Raw genomic sequence first — 22,187 nt, 5'->3', positions numbered from 1 at the left:
ATAGTACACCTGCGATGCCCTTATCAGACGCGTCAGTTCTTACAACAAATTCTTTTGATATGTCGGGTAATTTAAGAATTGGTTCTGAACAGAGTAATGCCTTTAATTGGTTAAAGCTATTCTGACACACTTCTGTCCAAACAATTTTGTTCGGTGACCCATTCTTTGTCAGATTTGTTAGCGGTGTCGCGATGTGCGCGAAGTTGTAAATGTATTTCCTGTAAAAATTTAGGAGCCCAAGTACTTTGCGTACTTCTTTTTTTGTCTTAGGTGGTTGCAATTGTGCGATTTTTGTTTGTTTTTCTGTCTCGGGTGTCTGTGTCCCATGACCAACGGTATGATCAATCCTGCATTTGAAGCTTCGATATTAGTAAACATAGGTTGCGACACTGTGTCTCTATCAAAATACTTTTTTAGCGTATTTGCATGGAATGTCTTTGTTGTGTTGTTAATTTTAATCTCGTAATTAACATTAGATTTTACTGCTGTTATTTTGAATGGTCCTTTCCATGTAGCTAAAAGTTTACTCGAGTCATCGGGTAAGAGTATTAGTACTTTGTCACCAATCTCAAATTTTCTTGATTTGCTTTTTCGATCGGAGTATTCCTTGTATTTCTCTGCTTTTTTAGTGACGGATTCCTGTGCTAGCTTACATGTGTCCTCTATTCTGTCTTTCAGGTTTCTTACATATTCGTAAGCAAACATAATTTCGTTATTGTCCTCCTCATTCCCTTTACAAATGTCGGCTACTATATTGATCGGGCCGCGAGGTGATCGTCCATACATCAACTCAAATGGGGAGTAGCCTGTAGATTCTTGGGGTATTTCTCTATATGCAAATAGGATTGCTGGTAAGTATCTGTCCCAATCATCTGGTTTTTCTGCTGACACTTTTCTTAACATATTCTTTAGAGTGCCATTAAATCTTTCACAAAGACCATTTGCTTGGGGGTGGTAGGGAGTTGTGAATGAGTGTTGGATTCCCATGAGTTTCATGGTTTCATGCATCATATGTGATGTAAATTGGGGTCCATTGTCCGACAGTATCTCATTTGGTATGCCTATTCTAGTAAAAATTGTCATCAATGCTTCAGCTATGTGATCCGATGTAGTTGATTTCAATGCTATCGCTTCTGGCCACCTGGTTGCGTAATCGACTAGTGTTAGTATGTGTGTATGGTTTCTATCTGATTTTGTTAAAGGGCCTATAATGTCAATTGCAACTTTTTGAAAAACTTTTTCAATAACTGGGGTTGTCTCTAATGGCAATCTCGGTATTCTGCCTTTTGCGACTCTTCTTTGGCATGTGTCACAAGATTTCACATATTCTCGGACGTCTTTAGTAATTCCAGGCCATGTGAAATTCTCGGATATTCTCTTCAATGTGGAAGAGCTCCCAAGATGTCCAGAAGTTATTGAATCGTGCGCTATTCCAAGGATTTTGTTTCTGTAAATACTCGGCGTGACCAGTTGTTTAGCTATTTTGTTTCTTTTCCTATGTAATCTGAACAGAATATCTTTTTCAATGATGTATTCAACTTTTGATTTCGTCCCTTTGTTTGCGATATTGAAATATGAAGTTAAAGTCGGGTCCTTTTTCTGTTCTTCAATGAACCTGTTCCTGTCAAATTGTTGTGGTTCAAGAGAAATAGTCATTGGCTTCTCTGTTGTGTTAGTCATCTTTCTTGTTTCTGCTAGACAAGCTGTTTCTTGGGTTAATGACCATTCTTTTACATCTGTTGGGTTGTCTTTAAGACCTTTTATATTGCCAACAATAACATCAGCGACGGGGTTGGGAAGTATACAGCATTCCACTATTCCTGTATAGTATGGGGTTTCTATGTACACGTTAGCTGTTTCAAAGGTTTCGACTGTGCCACTGAATGTGATGCATTGTACCGTTTTTCCAGTTTTGTCTTCGTCATTGATCAAAGATGCTTTTATTCCTACTGTACTGCATCCTGTGTCTCTCAATATTTTGCAATCAGTTCCATTAGCTTTGCCTTCACAAAAAAATAGCGATCCTGATTTGTGAGTTTGTGTTAAAAGTGACATACCTTTCACGCAATACACATTTATATTTTCTCCTGACATTACTCGTGTCTGATTGTTTACACCTGTTTGGAGTGATGCATTTGCAGTTTCTTTTGGATATCTCACGATTTTGTAACATTTGTCTGCTGTGTGGCCTTTCATTCCACAATATTGACATTTAATTATAGGTTTGTTGGTTTTCTTATACTCAGTATTATTGTCAGTGCTATTTCTTGTTTTGTTTTGATAGGGTCGGCTATGGTCTCTATTGAACTGTTTGTTCCATGGTTTGTTACTATGGTCATCCTGTTTCACTTGAGTGTTCCGAGTGATTGATCGGCTCGTTCTATTTGAGTACTGAACTTTAGGTGTACCTGGACTCTGAGCAGCAGCAGCGTAGTATGGTTCCTTCAATGTTCTGCTAAGGGGTGTCAATGGATGTGCGCTGTTAAAGTTTTCTGCGTAGATTTTTAATTTGTCCAAGTTTTCTGGCTTTCTCTCTTTAAAGAATGCGACTAAATCTGGGTTGCAAGCTTGATAGATTCAATTCTTCAGCGTGAGATAGTAAAGGCCTGCAAAGTCGTCTTGTTTTACGTTTGCCAACTCAAGCCACCGATTTAGAAATTGAGTAATTCGGTTCACGAATGTATTAAAGTCTTCTCCACTTTCCGGTTTTGCAGTGTGAAACCTTTCCTGGTAACCATCTTCCGTTAATCTAAATCTTTTTAGTAGAGCGTCTTTAATTTTTCCATAGTCATCTGCATCTTCAGTTGTTAAGGTATAGAAAACTTTTAGCGGTTCTCCAGATAAGCAGTTAATCAAGGCTGTGGCCCATTTGCTTTCTGGCCAACGATAACCTTTAGCCTGAACTTCGAATCGGTGTAAGAAGGATTCTAGACAGTCTGAGCGTTCATCGTATGTTGGCATGCGTGGAAGTTTCACGAAAAATTCATCACTATTATTATGTTTTCTTTCATGACCGGTTTTTGTTTTTTCAATTTCCAGCATCATTTGGGTCCTTTTGGTTTCTTCTTCTGCTAAAGCTATTTGTCTTTTTAGTTCCCTTTCTTGGACTCTTTCTTCTCGTTCTTCTCTACGTATTCTTTCTTCGTGTTCTTTTTCTTCTCTACGAATTCTTTCTTCGTGTTCTTTTTCTTCTCTAAGAATTCTTTCTTCATTTTCTTCTCTACGAATTCTTTCTTCGTGTTCTTTTTCTTCTCTACGAATTCTTTCTTCGTGTTCTTTTTCTTCTCTACGAATTCTTTCTTCATTTTCTTCTCTACGAATTCTTTCTTCTTTTTCTTCTTTTATTTTCTCTTCGCACCATGAAAATATTCTTTCCTGGGGTATTTCTAAGTCCTTTGCGAGACTTAAGTATCTTTTATATGCTTCCATTTTTGCAATAAATTAGTTACGATGTTTTATATATATATATATTGACAGGATACTGTTACTGACTGTTTTATTTATTTACACTTACTGGAATGAACTGTTCTATTTTTAGAAATCTCTCTCTCTTATTTCAACTTATTATGTATGTTGAATTTGATGCCTTTTATCGTTATATCTTATAAAGCAATGTGTCAATACAATGCGGAGTTATTATGACTTGTGTCAATAACAATGTGTCAATCGCGTGTACTCTAAACTATGTTACTACGAAAAATGTATCACCAATGTGTGTGACTCGTCGTTAGTTTGTGTACAATTATTCGCAATGACGCTAATATACTAGAGTGTGATAACAATAATAGGATGCCAAAATAATCCCAAGTTATCTATCACTAAATATAACACGACGGCTAGTAGACTCCTTTTATTAGTATTTAGTTTTTAAAGACTCACTTTTCAGAACATAATATATAAGTGGTTTTCGGTAACAGTAATATGCCAAAAATGCATTTAAAACAAATCACTATGCAAAACAAATCACGATGTCTATAGTTACTATGTGATGCCCAACTCATGTAAAAGAGAATAATGAAGGGTATATTTACCAACTCAGTTCGTGGCTGGGACCTCTCTCTTGTTCAATGGTTGTTCAACAATTGTAATTAGGCATTGAAGAGTGTTTAACAGTGATGTCTGAAATACAAAACAATAAAATATCGTAAGATTTACAATAGTTACAAAATGTGTTCACAACAATGAGTGATTGGATGATAGGTGAATGAATCGTTATGGAATGTAAACATATTGAAAACAATTCATGAATGAGGCAAACAACAAAATGAAATGAGTGATATAATAACAAAGTGGACAAGGAATGAATGAATGAATGAAAAACTGAGTGAATAGATGAATGAATGAATGGATAATGTATGAATGAAAGAATGAAGGGAGGAATAAATGTATGAATGATTGGATAAATGAGTGAATAAACGAATGAATGGATGAATGAATGAATGAATGAATGAATGAATGAATGAATAAATGAATGAACAATGAATGAATGAATAATTTATAAATGAATAAATGGATGAAGGAATGAATCAATAAAATGCTATTCAATTTGAATGAAAGAATGAATGGATAAATTGCTATTCCATTTAAATGAAGAAATGAAAAAGAAAAAAAAATTAATCCTGTAAATAGGGAGTTCAATTAAAATATGATCAAGTGGGGCAATTAGGAGTTTTACAATTTAAACTTTAAAGTTAGATGAAATAGATATAAGTAACTAAATAAATTCAATTCTTTATATGTGTCCCCTCCAAAATGTCATGGTCTCAAGTGAGTAAAGAGCTACTCGACTATGCATAAAGATATATGTAGAATGAGGCCCCAGAATTTACTAGTTACTATAAATGAAAAACAATTAACGATTTGTTTACAATGAAATAAAAATAACGATGAAATTTAATTAAAAGAGATAAACAGTGATCGTGGCAGTTACAAATAGAGATATGAATATTTTACGTAACTTATGATAATATGTCAGGTTCATAAGTTTACGTTTCCAGGCAGTTGATGGGCTTGGATGATCTATTCCTCTGATAACAGGATTGGACTCGTAAAATTCCACTTCCAGGCAATTGGTAAGAGGTTATAGTGTAGTACAGCGGGCTTGGGTTTGATCCTTGAAGATTATACAATCAAAGTTAAAAGCTCCGGCGTCTTAATGGTGTAGATATAATATCTACAAAGTCCCAAAAGATAAAAATCTTACAATATATATATAGGAATAGAGTGACTGGCCGTCCGGCATAGATTGTGGAGAGAAAGTGAGTGTCAAATGTTAGACCTATCAGCTTTTATAATAAGTGGCTACGTGACAGAATGTAGAACGAAAAGTATTCACTAATTAGAAATTAATTCGAGGGAAGGCTATAAAAGGAAAGACGATCTAATATTAGAAGGTAAAGTTTATCTAAGCCTACCGAAATATAACTGGAGTGAGATGAATTCAGTTCTTAATAAAATAAAATTTAGTAAGATAATTGTGAACAATCTTTACTGTGACAAAGCCCAAAAGTGAGTTCGGTTATCGAACTTGCGAATAAGTGTACATAGGTTCTACGCATTCGGCTGCATCGCCGTGTTTGTTTGTTTGTTTTAAAGGGTTTTACGGCACTTGCAACACATTTGTGACCCATCGTCTCAAAACAGTATTATGTCGGGATGGACCAGATGCTAAAAAGTCGAATTTTAGTTAATCTGGTCAAACATATGAAACGTTGGTATTTAGCACAGTAACATATGATATTCCTTCTCTATAAAGCATATAAACTAAACGTAAGCATGGTATTTCTGGCTACAAATTCCATTTTTAGCATCTTAATCATCCCGACTTAAGACCTCCCCCCCCCCCCGGCAAGATCTCTTCCGTGTTTTGTGACTAGTAATATTGTTATACGTAGCATGCTCACCGTTCACACTCAAATTATCGAGGTGGATTTTCTGCAAAAACTGGAATAAATTGTGCGGCTATAATGTGGTCTTGTGGTATGACACTCGCTTTCTGATCGGAAGGTCCTAGGTTCGAGTCTTGCTCGGCGCATAGTTGAATCCAGATAAGTGCCGTTAAAATCAGTCCAAAGGACAACTATAAGTAATGCCCCTGTTGTCCCAATAAAGGGGAGGTTTGGGTCTAATTAATAGGAAAATCCTTTAAAAAATTGATTTTGAGAAATTAGTGGAAATCGGTATTTTATTAATAATAATAGTAATGCAGAAAAAAGCGCTATAACTCCGAGAACCAGACTCTAAGCGCTTAAATTACAAATTACTTTGGCTGACACATACTCATTCACACACACAAGCATACACAAACACACGCACACTGCCGCGCGCGCACACACACACACACCCAGACACATAACTCACAATAGAAACCAGACAGACCTATCTTGCTTCTCATAACATCTACTAAAAACGAAACAGATATGTTTTAAGCGAACGTTAAAAATAGACAAAGATTCTTTTTCACGAATGCTCTGTGGTAAGGCGTTCCAAACAGAGGGTCCGAAATGAGAAAAGGATCTCATTCCAGCATTTTTCCGTATTCGAGGGACAACTAGTTTTGGTGGAATCGCTGGCCGAACGTAAGGGGCGGGGTTTTGAATATATTTCAATTAGTTCCGAAATGTAGGAAGGGGCAGTACCTTCAAGACAACGATACACTAAAGTACAAGCTTTGAATTTAATCCTTTTCTCAACAGGCAGCCAGTGCAGGTCATGAAGCAGAGGTCTGACAGAATCGCACCTACGCTTCATGAATACTAGCCTGGCAGTGCTGTTTTGGACAATCTGAAGACGTCTCAGATTATATTGCAAAACGCCAAACAACAGAGCATTGCAATAATCCAATTTCGATACTACGAGGGACACAACCAGGTGTTTGGTCACATTCTCAGATCTCAGATATGAACCAATCAAGCAATCTTTTTTAGTTGGAGAAAGAGAGATCTAACCAAATTATTAACCTGATGCTCCATCGACAGTCCAGAGTCTAAGAATGTGCCAAGGTTTTTCACTTTATCAACAATTTGAATGGAGGCATCCCCCAGCTTCAAATCTGTTTCACATTTCCACTTCCTGTTCCCAACATACAGCACCTCTGTCTTATCATCATTTAGTTTCAGTCTGTTCTCATTCATCCATTTCTTAACACTTTGGATACAATTCTTACTATTGGCTGATACTTCTTGTAAATTTCTCGTATTGGAAACGCAGTACAATTGCTTATCATCAGCATATTGGTGGTAAGACAGACCGAAACTTCTGATGATTTTAGACAGAGGTCCAACGTACAGAACAAAAAGAACGGGTCCAAGTACTGAACCCTGGGGAACCCCACAATCAAGAATGATTTCCTCAGATCTATATTCATCCACCGTAATAATCTATTTACGATTAAACAAAGATGACCTAAACCAATCAAGCGCTGCACCAGACACGCCATAAGTAATTTCAAGTCGTTTGAGAAGAAGAGTGTGATCAATAGTATCAAAAACAGACGATAGGTCAAGCAAATTCAGCAAAGAACATGAACCATTGTCTATAACAGAGAGGAGATCATTAACAACCCTAACAAGTGCGGTTTCCGTCGAATGATGTTGCCTATAAGCCGACTGAAATTTTTCTTCAAGACAATTATTTATTTTAGAAATAATTTTAATGAAGTCCCAACTCCTCAAAATAGAATATAAAGGCACGGAACACATGGTCGAAAAGGGTATAGGTAGTAAGAAAAGTGTGAAAAACTGAAAGCTAATTTGCTATTTTCTCAATATGTCATTTTTTTTTCTCGGGGTATGGGATACTGTGTCAAATATTTCTCAGAATCTATTCCATGAAATTGTCTGAAAATTTCCACAGATAACACAGAGATAATGTATTATGTCACTTTAGAGAGATATTTTTGACATGACTTAAAATCCAAATTATAAATTTTTAACTTCAATTTTGTCATAAAATTTTGATTTGAAAATCCCAAAAGCAAAAACTATAAAATCTCTCTATGGTGAAACAAAATTCTACAACCAAACCAGGACGCAAAACGAGTATCAAGACATATAGCGCATTTTTTTCACCAACATTTTTTAAAAATCCTATAATGATGATACAGAATGATTACAACCGCCCAATTAGATAACTAATTTTATTTTTAGGAATACACAAACCGCTCCTTAATTTGCACAAGGGTATATATATATTATATATATATATATATATATATATATATATATATATATATATATATATATATATATATATATAATTCCTTTTGCGCCACGACATCATAAGATATCGTCGCCGAGGCATTCCATGAAGGAATATAGATAACTCATCAAACAAGATGTCTGATGTCAACAGGAATCACCCATGTTGTCCAAGTGAGCAAATTGGGGGTTAATAATCTTGCTCAAGGAAAAAAAAACGAAAGTATCTGAAGCGGGGCTCGAACCTGGGTTTTCCGGGTCACAGTGCAATGCCTTAACCACTCGGCCACTTCGCCCCCATATATATATATATATATATATATATATATATATACATTATATATATATATATATATATATTATATATATATATATATATATATATATATATATATATATATATATATATATATATATATATATATATACATGTGGTGCTAGAAAATAAACCGGGAAAGAATTATTTAATAAAACAAACACACTAGGGTTTAACAAGTCGGGTTGACATGGGACGGTATTTATCTATTTGGTATACTCGTACCTTTTCTTCATCTGTCTGGAACGCTTCTTTACGGGGGTATCTACGTTCTGGGGCTTCTATGTTGGATGCCTGGTTTATCAGGAGCCCGTTGTCTGTTGTCAACTCTAAAATTTAAAAAAAAGGAGTAAAAAAAATGGGGAACTGTTTTATTTTTTAAATGGAACATGTATAAGTAATCTTCTTAAATGGTTGTAAAAGTTGGACATTAACATCGGGAATCTGAAAAAGGATACTTGAATTACTTGGCTTATGCCTCTTGGCTCCTGGCGGAGCATATGGCCTCAACAGCACTCTTCCATCTTCTTCTGTCCTTGACACAGAGCTGTGCTTCACTCCAGGTAAGATTGGAGATGCACAAATCTTGGTGAAGTCTTCTCCTCCAAGTCTGTATTGGACGACCCCGTTCCCTCCAGTGGGTTCCATTCGAGAGCCTTCTTGGTTATATTACAGGGCTCTTTCCGCAGGGCATGGCCAACCCATCGCCACTTTCTGCGTCTGACCTGGACATCCATTTGTTCTTGGTTTGTTCTTGTCCAAGGGTCAGCATTTGGCACTTTATCAAACCATTTCAACCTGAGGATTTGTCGAAGACGGCGATTGACAAAAATGTGTATCTTGGCTGATGTGGTCAAGGTTGTTCGCCAAGTCTCTGACCCATAGAACAGGACTGCTTTAACATTAGTGTTACATATTTTAAGCTTGGTGTTTGTGGATATGCTGGAAGCTTTCCATATTGGTCTGATTTATTGCAAAGGCCTGGTGCGCTTTCTTGATTCTAGCGATGATGTCTTCATCACATCCACCTGACGGACTGATTTTGCTGCCAAGGTATGTAAATTAAAAAGGATACAGTCATTCGAAAACGAATGCTATAGGCTCATTATTTGGGCAGGCTATACGTAATAATTAATGGAGTTGCTGCGAAAGCGCGTAATCGCTTGGCGCATCGTTGAGTCCTTGGAAAAAAGGCTCTTTACTCACATTCTCTCACCGTACTGGGGAGTAAAATGGATAACTGGCCGTTAGAAGCGTTGTCTCTGTCGGAATAAAAATGTAATATGGCCAAACAGGCGTCTCGTTCTACGTATTACGTGTTGCTGTTGGTCAGGGACCCCTTGTAAAGCGCTGGGAGCACATGTAGTGGATATTGCTCTATATAAAAAGCTCAAGCTTAAGTTTTTTTTTAGTCCGTCGGAGCCATTAGGCCCGTGGAGCTGGAGTTTATCCTGATTTGTTCATAGCGCGAAACGGACAAGAGCGATTGTTTGTTACCCTTTGGATAGGATAAAGGACGCGATTTACCTGATCACAGGTACAGGGAAGGTGGGGGGGGGGGGGCTGGGTGGGTGGGTGAGGTCAGAAAGGTCAAGAGGACACCCCCCCCCATCCCCCACAAGACGCGACATTGATGCAGATACAAAGAAGATGGGAAAAAACAAACTGGGAAAAAACTGGAAACTACAGCCCAGAATAGAAAACGATATTATCGTATCGTGCTGTCGATGAACAGGAAATGAACTGAAAAATCAACAATCTGGTGAGATAGTTACACAACCTAAGGATATTTAAATTTATATACAAATTGATTATAATTAATGAACATTATTCATTTTCTAAAACCAAACCAGAAATGCGAAATATGGCACCTGCGACCACCGCTGAGCAGGGTATCATTTTGAAAGAAAGAAAAAAAAAACAACAGAAAAAGAAACTTGAGCTTTTATATAGCGCAATATCCACTAAACGTGCTCAAAGCGCTATATAAAGGATCCCTAGCCAACAGCAACACTTAACATGTAGAACGAGACATGACGCCTGTTAGGCGATATTACAGTGGGTTTTTTTTTTCGGACAGAGACAACGCTGTATAAACGGCCAGGCACTCATTTTACACCCCGGAGTACGGTGAGAGAATGTAAGTAAAGAGTCTTTTCCGAGGACTCAACTATGCGCCGACCGAGGCTCGAACCCAGGATCTTCCGATCCAAAAGCGAGTGTCATAATACGACAAGACCACTTTATAACAGCACATGAAACGTACAAAAAAAAAAAAAAAAAAACAACAAAAAAAACCCCCAAAAAGCCCCCCCAAAAAACAACAATAAAGAAACAAAAAAACAAAAAACAAAAAAAAAAAAACCCACAAAAAAGAAACAAACAAACAAACAAACTAAACACATTACCGCCCGTTCTTATGTGTCCAAAGCCAGTATATTCAACCAACTCTAAACATTTTAATCAAATTATGACAACACTGCCCTTTTCAGTTCTTTTTTATTTAAAGGGCTCTACAACACATCATTACACGTACAAACAAAAAAACAAAAACAAAAAACAAAACAAAAATTAAATTAAATTAAAAAAAATTGAACTACCTCCAGTTTTTATGGCGTTTCCGAAGCCAGTCGATTCAACCAACATTTTAATCAAATTCTGTCAACACTGCCCTTTTCAGTTCTTTTTATTTAAAGGGCTCTACAACACATCATTACACGTACAAACAAAAACAAAACAAAACAAAAATTAAATTAAATTTTAAAAAAATGACCTCCAGTTCTTATGGCGTTTCCGAAGCCAGTCGATTCAATCAACTGGTCAAGCCGGACCACTTTGTAGCCCAGGTCGATGGCGGGGCTGACCCTCACGGAGTCCTTCATCTGATTCATGGCCACCTGCAGACTCTGGAAGAGGAGGTCAATCTCCACGATACGTTTGCGAGCCTCGAAATCCTGGAAAAGACACAACGTAAATTTTGCTGCTCGAAGCTCGAAGAAATAGATAACAATGTGAAATTGAATGTAAACTTCAATTTAATATACGAAAACAGATAAAAATGGACGTTTCGGGTTTCCCCCCTGTCATCAAAACAGTAAAAATGAAACACCTCAGATGAATGAGATAACGTTAACAACGCCACTACCAAATTATCTCATTCATCTGTAGTGTTTCATTCATCCAGTTTTGTTGATAAAAAGGGAAACCCGAAACGTTCATTTTTATTTGTTTTATTATATTAAATTGAAGCTTACATTCAATTTCACATTGTTATTTATTGGAAAAGACAGACCAAGTCTCGGATAATATAGAAGACACAACGAGGACGTTACTCAGCTCTTATTTTTGTTGTTGTTTTTATTTTGGACAGTTATGTTAATGATAAGTTTATCAGACTATCAACGTTCAAGGTTATACACAATTTTGCGAGTAGGTATGTTTTATCCGGCTGGTGAATGTTGTGAGTTTGTTACCTAAGTGCAAATTATTATTATTATTATTATTATTATTATTATTATTATTATTATTATTATTATTATTATTATTATTATTATTATTATTATTATTATTATGATTCTTATCATTATCATTATCATTATTATTATTATTATTATTATTATTATTATTATTATTATTATTATTATTATTGTTATTTTTATTTTTATTATTGATGTATTTAAATACGTTTCTTTCACAAGATAATATAATAATTCCCATACGGAAATATATTTGATAAGTTTCAAGTGCAATGGAGTTACAGATTGTATAACACCACAAATACAAACACATTCAAAGACTACCTTCATCAACATTCATTAATACAACTATTATTTAGGTTATATCAGCGCCAGTAAATAGGAAGAAAATGGGATAGTAAAAAGTTCTAGAATTACAATTAAAGCACCCAAGAAAATGTAAGACATAGGGGAACTGGGAACAAATAGGGATCAGATGTAGATTCCAAGAGCATACCACCAATGTACTCTGAGATCACATATAAGTCTCATCCGGACACAAGCACAAAATCCAACAAAGAGGAATACACTCAAATGCTTACATTATACATTAAAAATAACACATACAATAATACATAACAGAGAGATGATTTACAAGGAAAAAATATATCATCTCCCAAAACAATGACTATGCATTTGACTGTTTCCCTCCCAGCTAGGACTTCGGCCAGGGCCAGGAAAAAAACAGGTAATCTCATTCCAAGACAAAGACAGAAAGCATGTTGGAAAACACTTATAAGGGGATAGAAGAGACAGTTTGTACACCCTCCCTGCCCACTATGGGAGGTCAGGAACCCCACCCAGAAAGACTAGCTTCACCAACATTCATTAATACAACTATTATAATCCCCATTTCATGATAGGGGTAAGGAATACCATTGACCAGGTTGTTGTCAATGGGACAGCGTGGCTCAGCGGTACGGTCCTTGCTTCGTACCCAAAAAGTACCGAGTTCGATTACCCGCCGCGCTGAGTGGCCTTGAGCAAGTAACTTCCTCCTAGCTCACTTTGCGGCGCTGCACTGAGGCTGACGCCTGGGTTATTCCCAGTCTTCCCCTGAAATAGACCCTAAAGACAAAATTTCCCTAATGGGATGAATTAATGGAATTTTATTATTTATTTTAATTAATTTTATTATGTCCAATAAATAAATCTACACCACCACCATGACTGACGTCACGTATACAGATCACATAATATTAATAAAAATAAATACGAACACTATGAACAAACCAGTAACATCACGATATTTGAGCAAAGAGGAAGTAACTAAATTTATAAAGAATTGGAAGATGATTTCCGTGTTGTTTATAACAACATAGCCGACGTCACAGTAGGTAATTGGAGCGTGTCTATACGTAACACTCTCGATCAACACACACACACACACGCGCGCGCACACACACATACACACAGACCTTGAATTAAAAACCAGAGAAATTCGTCATCACCCATTCGCTGCCTGGATGTTGGCCAATTCAAGAGGTGCTTGAGAAAGTTGGAACGTTTATGGAAGAAAACTCAAGGACAGGATCATTAGAACCGTTTCAGATCAGCCACTTATCAAATGGAGAAAAAAACCCCAACCCAACAATAACAGCAGCTTTTTTTTTGTTTGTTTGTTGCTTTAGGTCTCTTCCAACACAATTGAGGTTATATGAGAGACCGCTGAAACAAAAAAAAAAACAAGCAATCTAACAAAAATAGTACAAATGTAAATCAAAATCATAACCTAAAGATATCATAAGCTAAATTATAAATAACCAAGAACAAACAGGCAGAAGATATACAGAAAAAAAAATATCCCCTGTCAAAAATACAATCACAAACCAAAGAAGCAGGATAGGCTAGTAAAGAGAAGAAGAAACGACATCACTATCGGATCGTACACCCATGCGAACATCATAGGTATACGATTCAAGGGTGATGCTCCCATCCAACCACCCGCATAACAGCAGCTTAGCAGACCCATTAAATGAAACGTTTAAAAGTACCAAGTCTTTAAAACAGCTGTTCGCAAATGTGATGAAATATGAGGAAATGCAACACCATCACCTCAACCTTCTTTGTACAATGATACCAAGTTACTAAGTTACCTGAAATGTTAGCTTTCTTTTTGCACAGAAAATCGACATAATTTGAAACGACTTGGTCATATTTGAGCTTTATTCAGATAAGCAGCAGTCTTTTGATGGTGACTCGTTAAATTCTTTTCAGCCAGTCACAGATAAATTTATAAAGAATCTAATCACCAAAGCAACAAATAAGTTTTGTGAGTTATATCCCCTTCCAATCTCGTTTTTAAATTCTTGCATTGGTCAGCTTATCCCATGAATATTTGAAATAATCAATTTGTCACTACAGACTGGTATCTCCTCCAATGGGGATGATCAATCTATAGATAGTTCGAAGATGACGTCCCTCAGGTCTTTGTTATTGGTTTTTGCTATCCGCGTTTATGAGTAATGCTCACTGAACTGTATTAACCTGACTATAAACGTTCATGGATACACACAGTTGTGTGTTGGTCCGTTACACTTCCGGATGGCAATGTTATGAGCTTCTTAGCCAAGCGCATACTATCTATAATATTACCTTTCCCTGTGCTCGAGATCATTGGCCACATTGCAAAATGTGCTCAAAATGACCCGCATTGTGAAATGTGTTGACAAGTTTTGAAATATCTAATACCACGATTGGTTATTTTGTTCAGTTTGACACATGAGTATGTGGATCAACACACACACACACACACACACACACACACACACACACATATATAAATATATACGCACATCTTTAAACAATGCAGCGTGTTTACATTTGTTAAGAAATATACAATCGTAGTACAGCAACAAAGCATGTGATTGATGACCAGGTAGGACGAAAACCCGAATATAGGTCGTTTTATGACATCATTAATTTCCACACTTTTAAAGAAACTCTTCTTGGACAATAAAGATTTTAAAAATTACAGACCGGTTTCAAATCTTCTTGGAAAACCTACCACGACATCCCCGGCGTAGGCCTCTCCATAGTTGAACGGATCGTAGTTGATTGGCTGAGGCGTGTCTCCCGACAACTTCTCCATCTCCACCCTCTGGGCGGCAATCTTCTGACTCATCGTAGTGTTGATGTCGTCCAAGTAGGTGTAAATCTCCTTCACGTCTCCAGACACCTGAAAGGATGAAGGAAGGAAGGAATTACAAAGAAATGGCCGAATGGTAACTTCATAACGGGCCGGGTTTTTTTTTTTTTTGGGGGGGGGGGGGGGGGGTGAGGGGTGAGGGGTACATTTATGACCAATCATCTTAAAGCGGTTTTATGTTGGGGTGAAGCTGATGCTTAGGACATTATATATATATATATATATATATATATATATATATATAGAGAGAGAGAGAGAGAGAGAGAGAGAGAGAGAGGGAGAGGTAAAGAGAGCTAGTTAGAAATAGAGAGAGAGAGAGAGAGAGAGAGAGAGAGAGAGAGTGAGTGTGTGTAAAAGAGAGTTAGAGGTGAGAAAGAGAGAGAGAGAGAGAGAGAGAGAGAGAGAGAGAGAGAGAGAGAGAGAGAGAGAGAGAGAGAGAGAGAGAGAGATTTTTGTTTGTTTGTTGCTTTAGGTCTCTTCCAACACAATTGAGGTAATATGAGAGACCGCTGAAAGAAAAAAACAAGCAATCTAACAAAAATAGTAAATGGATTCGAGCCCCGCTCTGAGCGGTGTGTGGATGAGTCCTTAAAAAAGGCTCTTATTTCATATTCTCTCACCGTACTCAGGTATAAAAATGAGTACATAGGCATTGACAGCGTTGTCGTTGTCCGGAAATAAAATGTAATATCGCGTCACAGGCGTCATGCCTTGTCCTACATCACGACAAGTGCGGTTGGTGAATATTGCGCGCGCGCTCTCTCTCTCTCTCTCTCTCTCTCTCTCTCTCTCTCTCTCTCTCGTATATATATATATATATATATATATATATATATATATATATATATATATATATATATATATATATATATATATATATATACATGCTCACGTTAAAAAAAATATTTCGCCACATAAAGGGGGAGAAATTAACCCCAAGTTTAATATATATGTGGATATGAATCAAAGGTTATTTTCAACTCCAATAATTACTTGTTAGAGATGAAAAACTTATTTCAGGATATTTGATTTGTGTTCTCGCCTATAATGAATGAACTGCTCGTCCTCTGTGAAAACGCGTATTTAAAAATTTGGCCAGAAAACTCGTTCTTCAACTTTCGATCGAATTAAATGACCCTGTACCGCTGAGCCACTGACACGCCAAGTGAAGCCAATCAGTGTCTTCCAAAAGTGTTTGATTTGACATTTGTGACCCACCGTCTCTAGACGGTATTATGTCGGGATAACTCGGGTGCAAAAAATTGAATTTATTGACAAAACATGAAACTTGGGGTTTGTTTCGATTTGTTATGTTAGAGAATGAAAACGGTTTTTCACAATGCAAAAGCTCAAAAATTGGTATTAACTATCAATTTAACTCTAAAGTCACTTTTCGGAGTCTAACTCATCCCGACATAATACCGTTTCGAGACGAAGGGTCACATTTGTGACGAGTCGGGAATGTTCTTCAAATGAAATATTTATGTTTTTATTTTTAGAGTTTTACGGCGCTTGAAACACATAAAGGTCATATCAGCGCCAGTTAAAAGGAAGAAAATGGGATAGTAAAAAGTTATATAGAATTACAATTAAAGCTCCCAAGAAAAGGTAAGACAAAGGGGAATTGGTTCAAATAGGAAACAGAAGTAGATTCCAAGATCGTGTTGAACTATCCGCCGAACGAGGCTCGGACCCAGGACCGTACGTACGATCCGAAAACGAGTGTCATCATACTACTAGACCACATACATTGATAGCCATTACATCAATCTCAATCAAACCCATGATTGCGTTCCGTAATCAGACCTGCTAATGGGAGCACCTAGGGTTATGCCATTGTCGAGTGAGTGGGGAATTGTTATATGATGCATTAGAGTTATGACGTGAGGCCTCTCGTAATGGAAATAATGGCCGATTCTGTGGATTTTGACCCAGACGCATAAATCAAAACAAATTATATAATGGATCGCCCTTCATCTTCATGCGATGGAATTCATTTATTCTTTGATATAACAACGCCTCTTCTTTATTCCTTCCTTCTTCCTCCTTCTCATCCCTTCTCATTCTCCTATACTCGATCGTTCTCGCTGCTTCCTTCTTCTTCCCTATTCTTCTTCCTCTTTCTCATTATAATGTTGTTGCTGCTGCTGATGATGATGTTGATATTGATGATAATAATAATTATGATGATGCTGATGATGCTGCTGCTGATGATGATGATGATGATGATGACATCATCCATCATCATCATCATCATCATCACCACCACCACCTCCACCGTCATCATCATCATCATCATCACCACCACCACCACCGTCGTCATCGTCATCATCACCATCATCATCTTCACCACCACCACACCCCCCCCTCTCTCTCTCTCTCTCTCTCTCTCTCTCTCTCTTTCTCTCTCTCTCTCTCTCTCTCTCTCTCTCTCACATCTTCTACCTCCTCTCTGTATCAACGTTTACATTGTCATGATATTGTTTACTGCTTAGAGATAGTTCTATTTGTCACTTTATGTTTGTAATTGATCTGTGTCTGTACTGTATTGTCTAACTCTTTGTGTTTTAATTTCTTTCCAGATCATGTCGATTTAAATGTTGAATAAAGCCTATATTTTGCATGGCAATCATTCGTTTGTTTTTTTTTTTGTTTGTTTTAAAGGGTTTTACGGCGCTTGCAACACATTAAGGTTATATCAGCGCCAGTAAAAAGGAAGAAAATGGGATAGTAAAAAGTTCTAGAATTACAATTTAAGCACCCAAGAAAAAGTAAGACATTTCTTAACTGGGAACAAATAGGGATCAGATGTAGATTCCAAGAGCATACCACCAATGTACTTAGTTTGAGATCACCTATAAGTCTCATCTAGACACAAGCACACAATCCAACAAAGAGGAACACACTCAAATGCTTACATTATACATTGAAAATAACAAATATAGTAATACATAAGAGAGATGATTTACAAGGAAAAAAAAACATCTCCCAAAACAATAACTATGTATTTGACTGTTTCCCTCCCAGCCAGGACTCCGGCCAGGGTCAGGACAAAACCAAGTAATCTCATTCCAAGACAAAGACAGAAAGCATGTTGGAAAACAGATATAAGGGGATAGAAGACACAGTATGTACCCCCCTGCCCACCCCACTATGGGAGGTCAGGAACCCCACCCAGCATAAGGAATTCCTTCCAAGCATCAACGCTTAACACGTAACAGACTATATTACAACTCCCCCCCCCCCGCCCTGATACAAACAACGTTGTTAAAAACCATGTACTCATTTAATTTTACTCCCAAGTGTGGTGAGAGTATGTAAGTAAAGAACTTTTTCTAAGGACTCAACTATGCGCCGCTCAGAGCGGGGGTGGGGGGACTCGGACAATGAACCTTCATGTCCGAATGCGAGTTCTTTCGTTTGGTGATCGTCGTCTTCTTTTGTGATGTATTTTTTTTTGGTCAGTAACAGGCCTTCAGTATATGAAAGCCACGGCTTGCATGAGTGTGTAAGTTAACCAAAACATTACTTTTACCAACTGAAGTAAGTATTTAGAAAGAACGCTTTCAATGAAATTATGATCCACTCACCTTGGTCGTGAGATCTGTGGTGACATCTTCTCCCCTCTTGATCAACCCGTTGGCCTCTTGAATTCGACTCTAGGAGTGAGAAACAAACAAACATAACATAATGATGAAATAAATTATAAGACCCACCTTCACCTTCCCGACAGATAGAACGAAGATGACGTTACTCAGGTCTGTGTTATTGATCCATGTTTATGAGTAATTCTCACTAAAGTGTATTAACCAGACTATATTTTACCTTCAATGTTACAAACAGTTTTTATGTGTTGGTTCGTTATACTTCCGGATGGCAATGTTGTGAGCCTATTAGCCAAGCGCACACTATATATATATAATAGATATTGTGCGCTTGACAGCATTGCCACTCGGAAATATAACGGACAGACACACAAAGCAATGTGTAACATTGAACGTTTATAGTCTGACCAATCGAAGCCATCGTTAACCTGACACAAGAACCCTCTGGGACTGCCAATTGGACGTCAATTTTTGGGTTTGTGTAGCGTCTAGTAAGTTGTCGTTAGTAGTGCTCATGGAAACAAGTGGTCCCATTGGTTGAACTATTGAATACAACTCACGATTTGTTTTTTTTTTTGTGGCAAAAGACTGGCATTTTGACGTCATTTTTTGGTGAGTGTCAGGCAATAACTACGATGACTACGGTCCAATACAGTTTAATGAGAATTACTCATAAAAATGGATGACAAAAACCAATAACAAAGACCCGAGTGACGTTAACTTCGTTCTATCTATATATTTCCGAAAGGAATCTTCTGGAGTGGCAATAGGGTTTTAATAGATAGTGTGCGCTTAGCAAAGAAGCTCACAACCTTGCCATCCGGAATTATAACGGACTAACACACAAAACTTTGTGTAACCATGATCGTTTATAGTCATGGTTAATACAGTTAAGTGAGAATTACTCAAACACGGATTGCAAAAAAAAAACCCCCAAAAAACAAAACAAAACAAAAACAAACAACAAAAAAAAAAAAAAACAAAAACAATAACAAAGACCTGTAACCGAGTGACGTCATCTTCGATCTATCTATAGATAGTATGCAGATGACGTCACTCAGGCCTTTGTTATTGTTTTTGCCATCCGCGTTTGTGAGTTGTTCTCACTAAACTGTATTAACCAGACTATAAAAGTTCATGGTTACACAGAGTTTGTGTGTTGGTCCGTTATACTTCCGGATGGCAATGTTGTGAACTCCTTGGCCAAGCGCATTCTATCTATAGATAGTATGCAGATGACGTCACTCAGGCCTTTGTTATTGTTTTTGCCATCCGCGTTTGTGAGTTGTTCTCACTAAACTGTATTAACCAGACTATAAAAGTTCATGGTTACACAGAGTTTGTGTGTTGGTCCGTTATACTTCCGGATGGCAATGTTGTGAACTCCTTGGCCAAGCGCATTCTATCTATAGATAGTATGCAGATGACGTCACTCAGGCCTTTGTTATTGTTTTTGCCATCCGCGTTTGTGAGTTGTTCTCACTAAACTGTATTAACCAGACTATAAAAGTTCATGGTTACACAGAGTTTGTGTGTTGGTCCGTTATACTTCCGGATGGCAATGTTGTGAACTCCTTGGGCAAGCGCATTTTATCTATAGGGTTTTATAGATAGTATGCAGATGACGTCATTCAGGCCTTTGTTATTGTTTTTGCCATCCGCGTTTGTGAGTTGTTCTCACTAAACTGTATTAACCAGACTATAAAAGTTCATGGCTACACAGAGTTTGTGTGTTGGTCCGTTATACTTCCGGATGGCAATGTTGTGAACTCCTCGGCCAAGCGCATTCTATCTATAGCAAACTATGAGCGTAGCCATCGTTAAGTTAAAGCCCGACACTGAAACCCAAAAAGACTGGCATTTTGACGTCATTATTTGGTATTTGCACCGCCTAGTGAGTTGTCGTTAGTAGTGCTCATGGAAACAAGTGGTCCCATTGGTTGAACTATTGAATACAACTCACGATTTGTTTTTTTTGTGGCCAAAAACTGGCATTTTGACGTCATTTTTTGGTCAGTGTCAGACTACAAGTTCACGATGGCTACGCTATCGATCGCGTAAACTTCTTGCTCAATGTTTATATGTAATATAGTAGCTTAAATTTGGCTCAGGTTTTCGCATCTTTCCATCTTCAGCTGGTGATTACTTATCACTAAATTATCTCATAAAAGACTTTGATGTTTACACATATTTTGTAGCAATGACTATGAAAAATGTTTTTTTCTCTTTGAGGAAATTTTTTTCTAAAATCAAAGCCCTATCTCCACTGAGTAAAAATGTTTTTATATTTTGAAAATCCATTCATAAATAAACAAGTTATGCAGTTTCAAAGGTGTCATTTATTTGGATGACCCGCAAAGAGGAAAAAAACGCGAAAATATGGGACGCTTTTTCGGCATTTTTTTTCGACCTTTCGTTGTATCTTGCGTAATAAGTGGATTAAAAGATTGAAACTTGAAGAACAAATTAGGATGGTGTTTTGTAAAATACGGGAAAAGTACTCGTCATATTCATATGAAATTTTACAACCAAAAAGAAGAAATGTTCATGTATTACCTTGTCAGCGACAAAACCTCCACGCCCGGTAGTTTTAGAAATATTTTACTCCAAAGAGTAAAAATCTATTTTTAACGGTCTTCTGGTAATCGCACGAGTTTTGTCGCTTGACATAATCTAAAATGGCCTTTTTTCTAACTGTGTGCCAACTTTCAGTCATATTCATCGATAAACGGCGTCGTAATTAATTTTTTAAAATAGCATGTACGGAACGGCTTCGTCCCATATTTTGACGCGAATTCGGGCACTTCGTGAGCGAAAAAGAGGCCCAAAGATTTGTGCGGGATAGTCATTGCTATATTTTGGTGTATTTTTTTTTGTTTGCAATACGATTCAATAGTCTGATGTCACGCCGCCTGGCAACGGCGGCCATCTTGGTTCTAAACAAAGAAAATCGTTACTTTTTATTCTTCATGCTGGCTAGAACTTTTCATATGTCTTGTGACCAGAATGTGTAAAAGCCAAAACATGATCAAATTTACGTTTTTCCCCCCTCTGGATACGCTTTTATGCTCGCCGGAGAAATATTTCATACTGGCGTCCGCCATTGTTCCGATAGTTTAGAGCCAGTGTTACTAAGTTACCATTCGTCATTAGGAAGGAAGTGACGTTACGACTGTTGAAGAGTATTTATATGGCGGGTGAAAGACACAGACATACCATCAATACTCATATATGCTATGTTTCCCGACTTGACATTGAAAGATATTCGTATCTTAGTAAACTAGATGAAAAGAAATTGTCAAACACCATGATAAGAGGCACAAAATCTCTAGAGACCTCTGGAGGATCTTCGCGGCAAGATTAAGAGGAACGTCAAAGCTTCAAAGTCGGATGGCGTCATCGACA

General features: G+C 37.2%; 2 protein-coding genes across 3 annotated transcripts in view; both read right to left on the bottom strand.

Moving 5' to 3' along the window:
* The window catches only part of LOC144980512 (uncharacterized), a 245,036-nt gene that overhangs the window by 98,296 nt on the left and 124,553 nt on the right, over positions 1 to 22,187 (bottom strand). The window lies entirely within an intron of this gene.
* LOC144955924 (uncharacterized) overlaps positions 1 to 22,187 on the bottom strand; it is a 32,081-nt gene that overhangs the window by 3,309 nt on the left and 6,585 nt on the right. Inside the window, exons 3-6 of the mRNA XM_078886184.1 lie at positions 18,768 to 18,836; positions 15,037 to 15,207; positions 11,288 to 11,468; positions 8,740 to 8,843 (exon numbers count right to left, since the gene is read on the bottom strand). Of these exons, the coding sequence (XP_078742310.1) occupies positions 8,740 to 8,843; positions 11,288 to 11,468; positions 15,037 to 15,207; positions 18,768 to 18,836 (525 nt within the window). The remainder of the gene's footprint in view (positions 1 to 8,739; positions 8,844 to 11,287; positions 11,469 to 15,036; positions 15,208 to 18,767; positions 18,837 to 22,187) is intronic.

This window comes from Berghia stephanieae, chromosome 10, assembly GCF_034508935.2.
Source record: "Berghia stephanieae isolate SIO BIC M18660-M18661 chromosome 10, UCSD_Bste_1.3, whole genome shotgun sequence".
Taxonomy (NCBI): domain Eukaryota; kingdom Metazoa; phylum Mollusca; class Gastropoda; order Nudibranchia; family Aeolidiidae; genus Berghia; species Berghia stephanieae.
The sequence above is the reverse complement of the archived record's forward strand: the minus strand, read 5'-3'. Positions and strand labels throughout refer to the sequence as shown.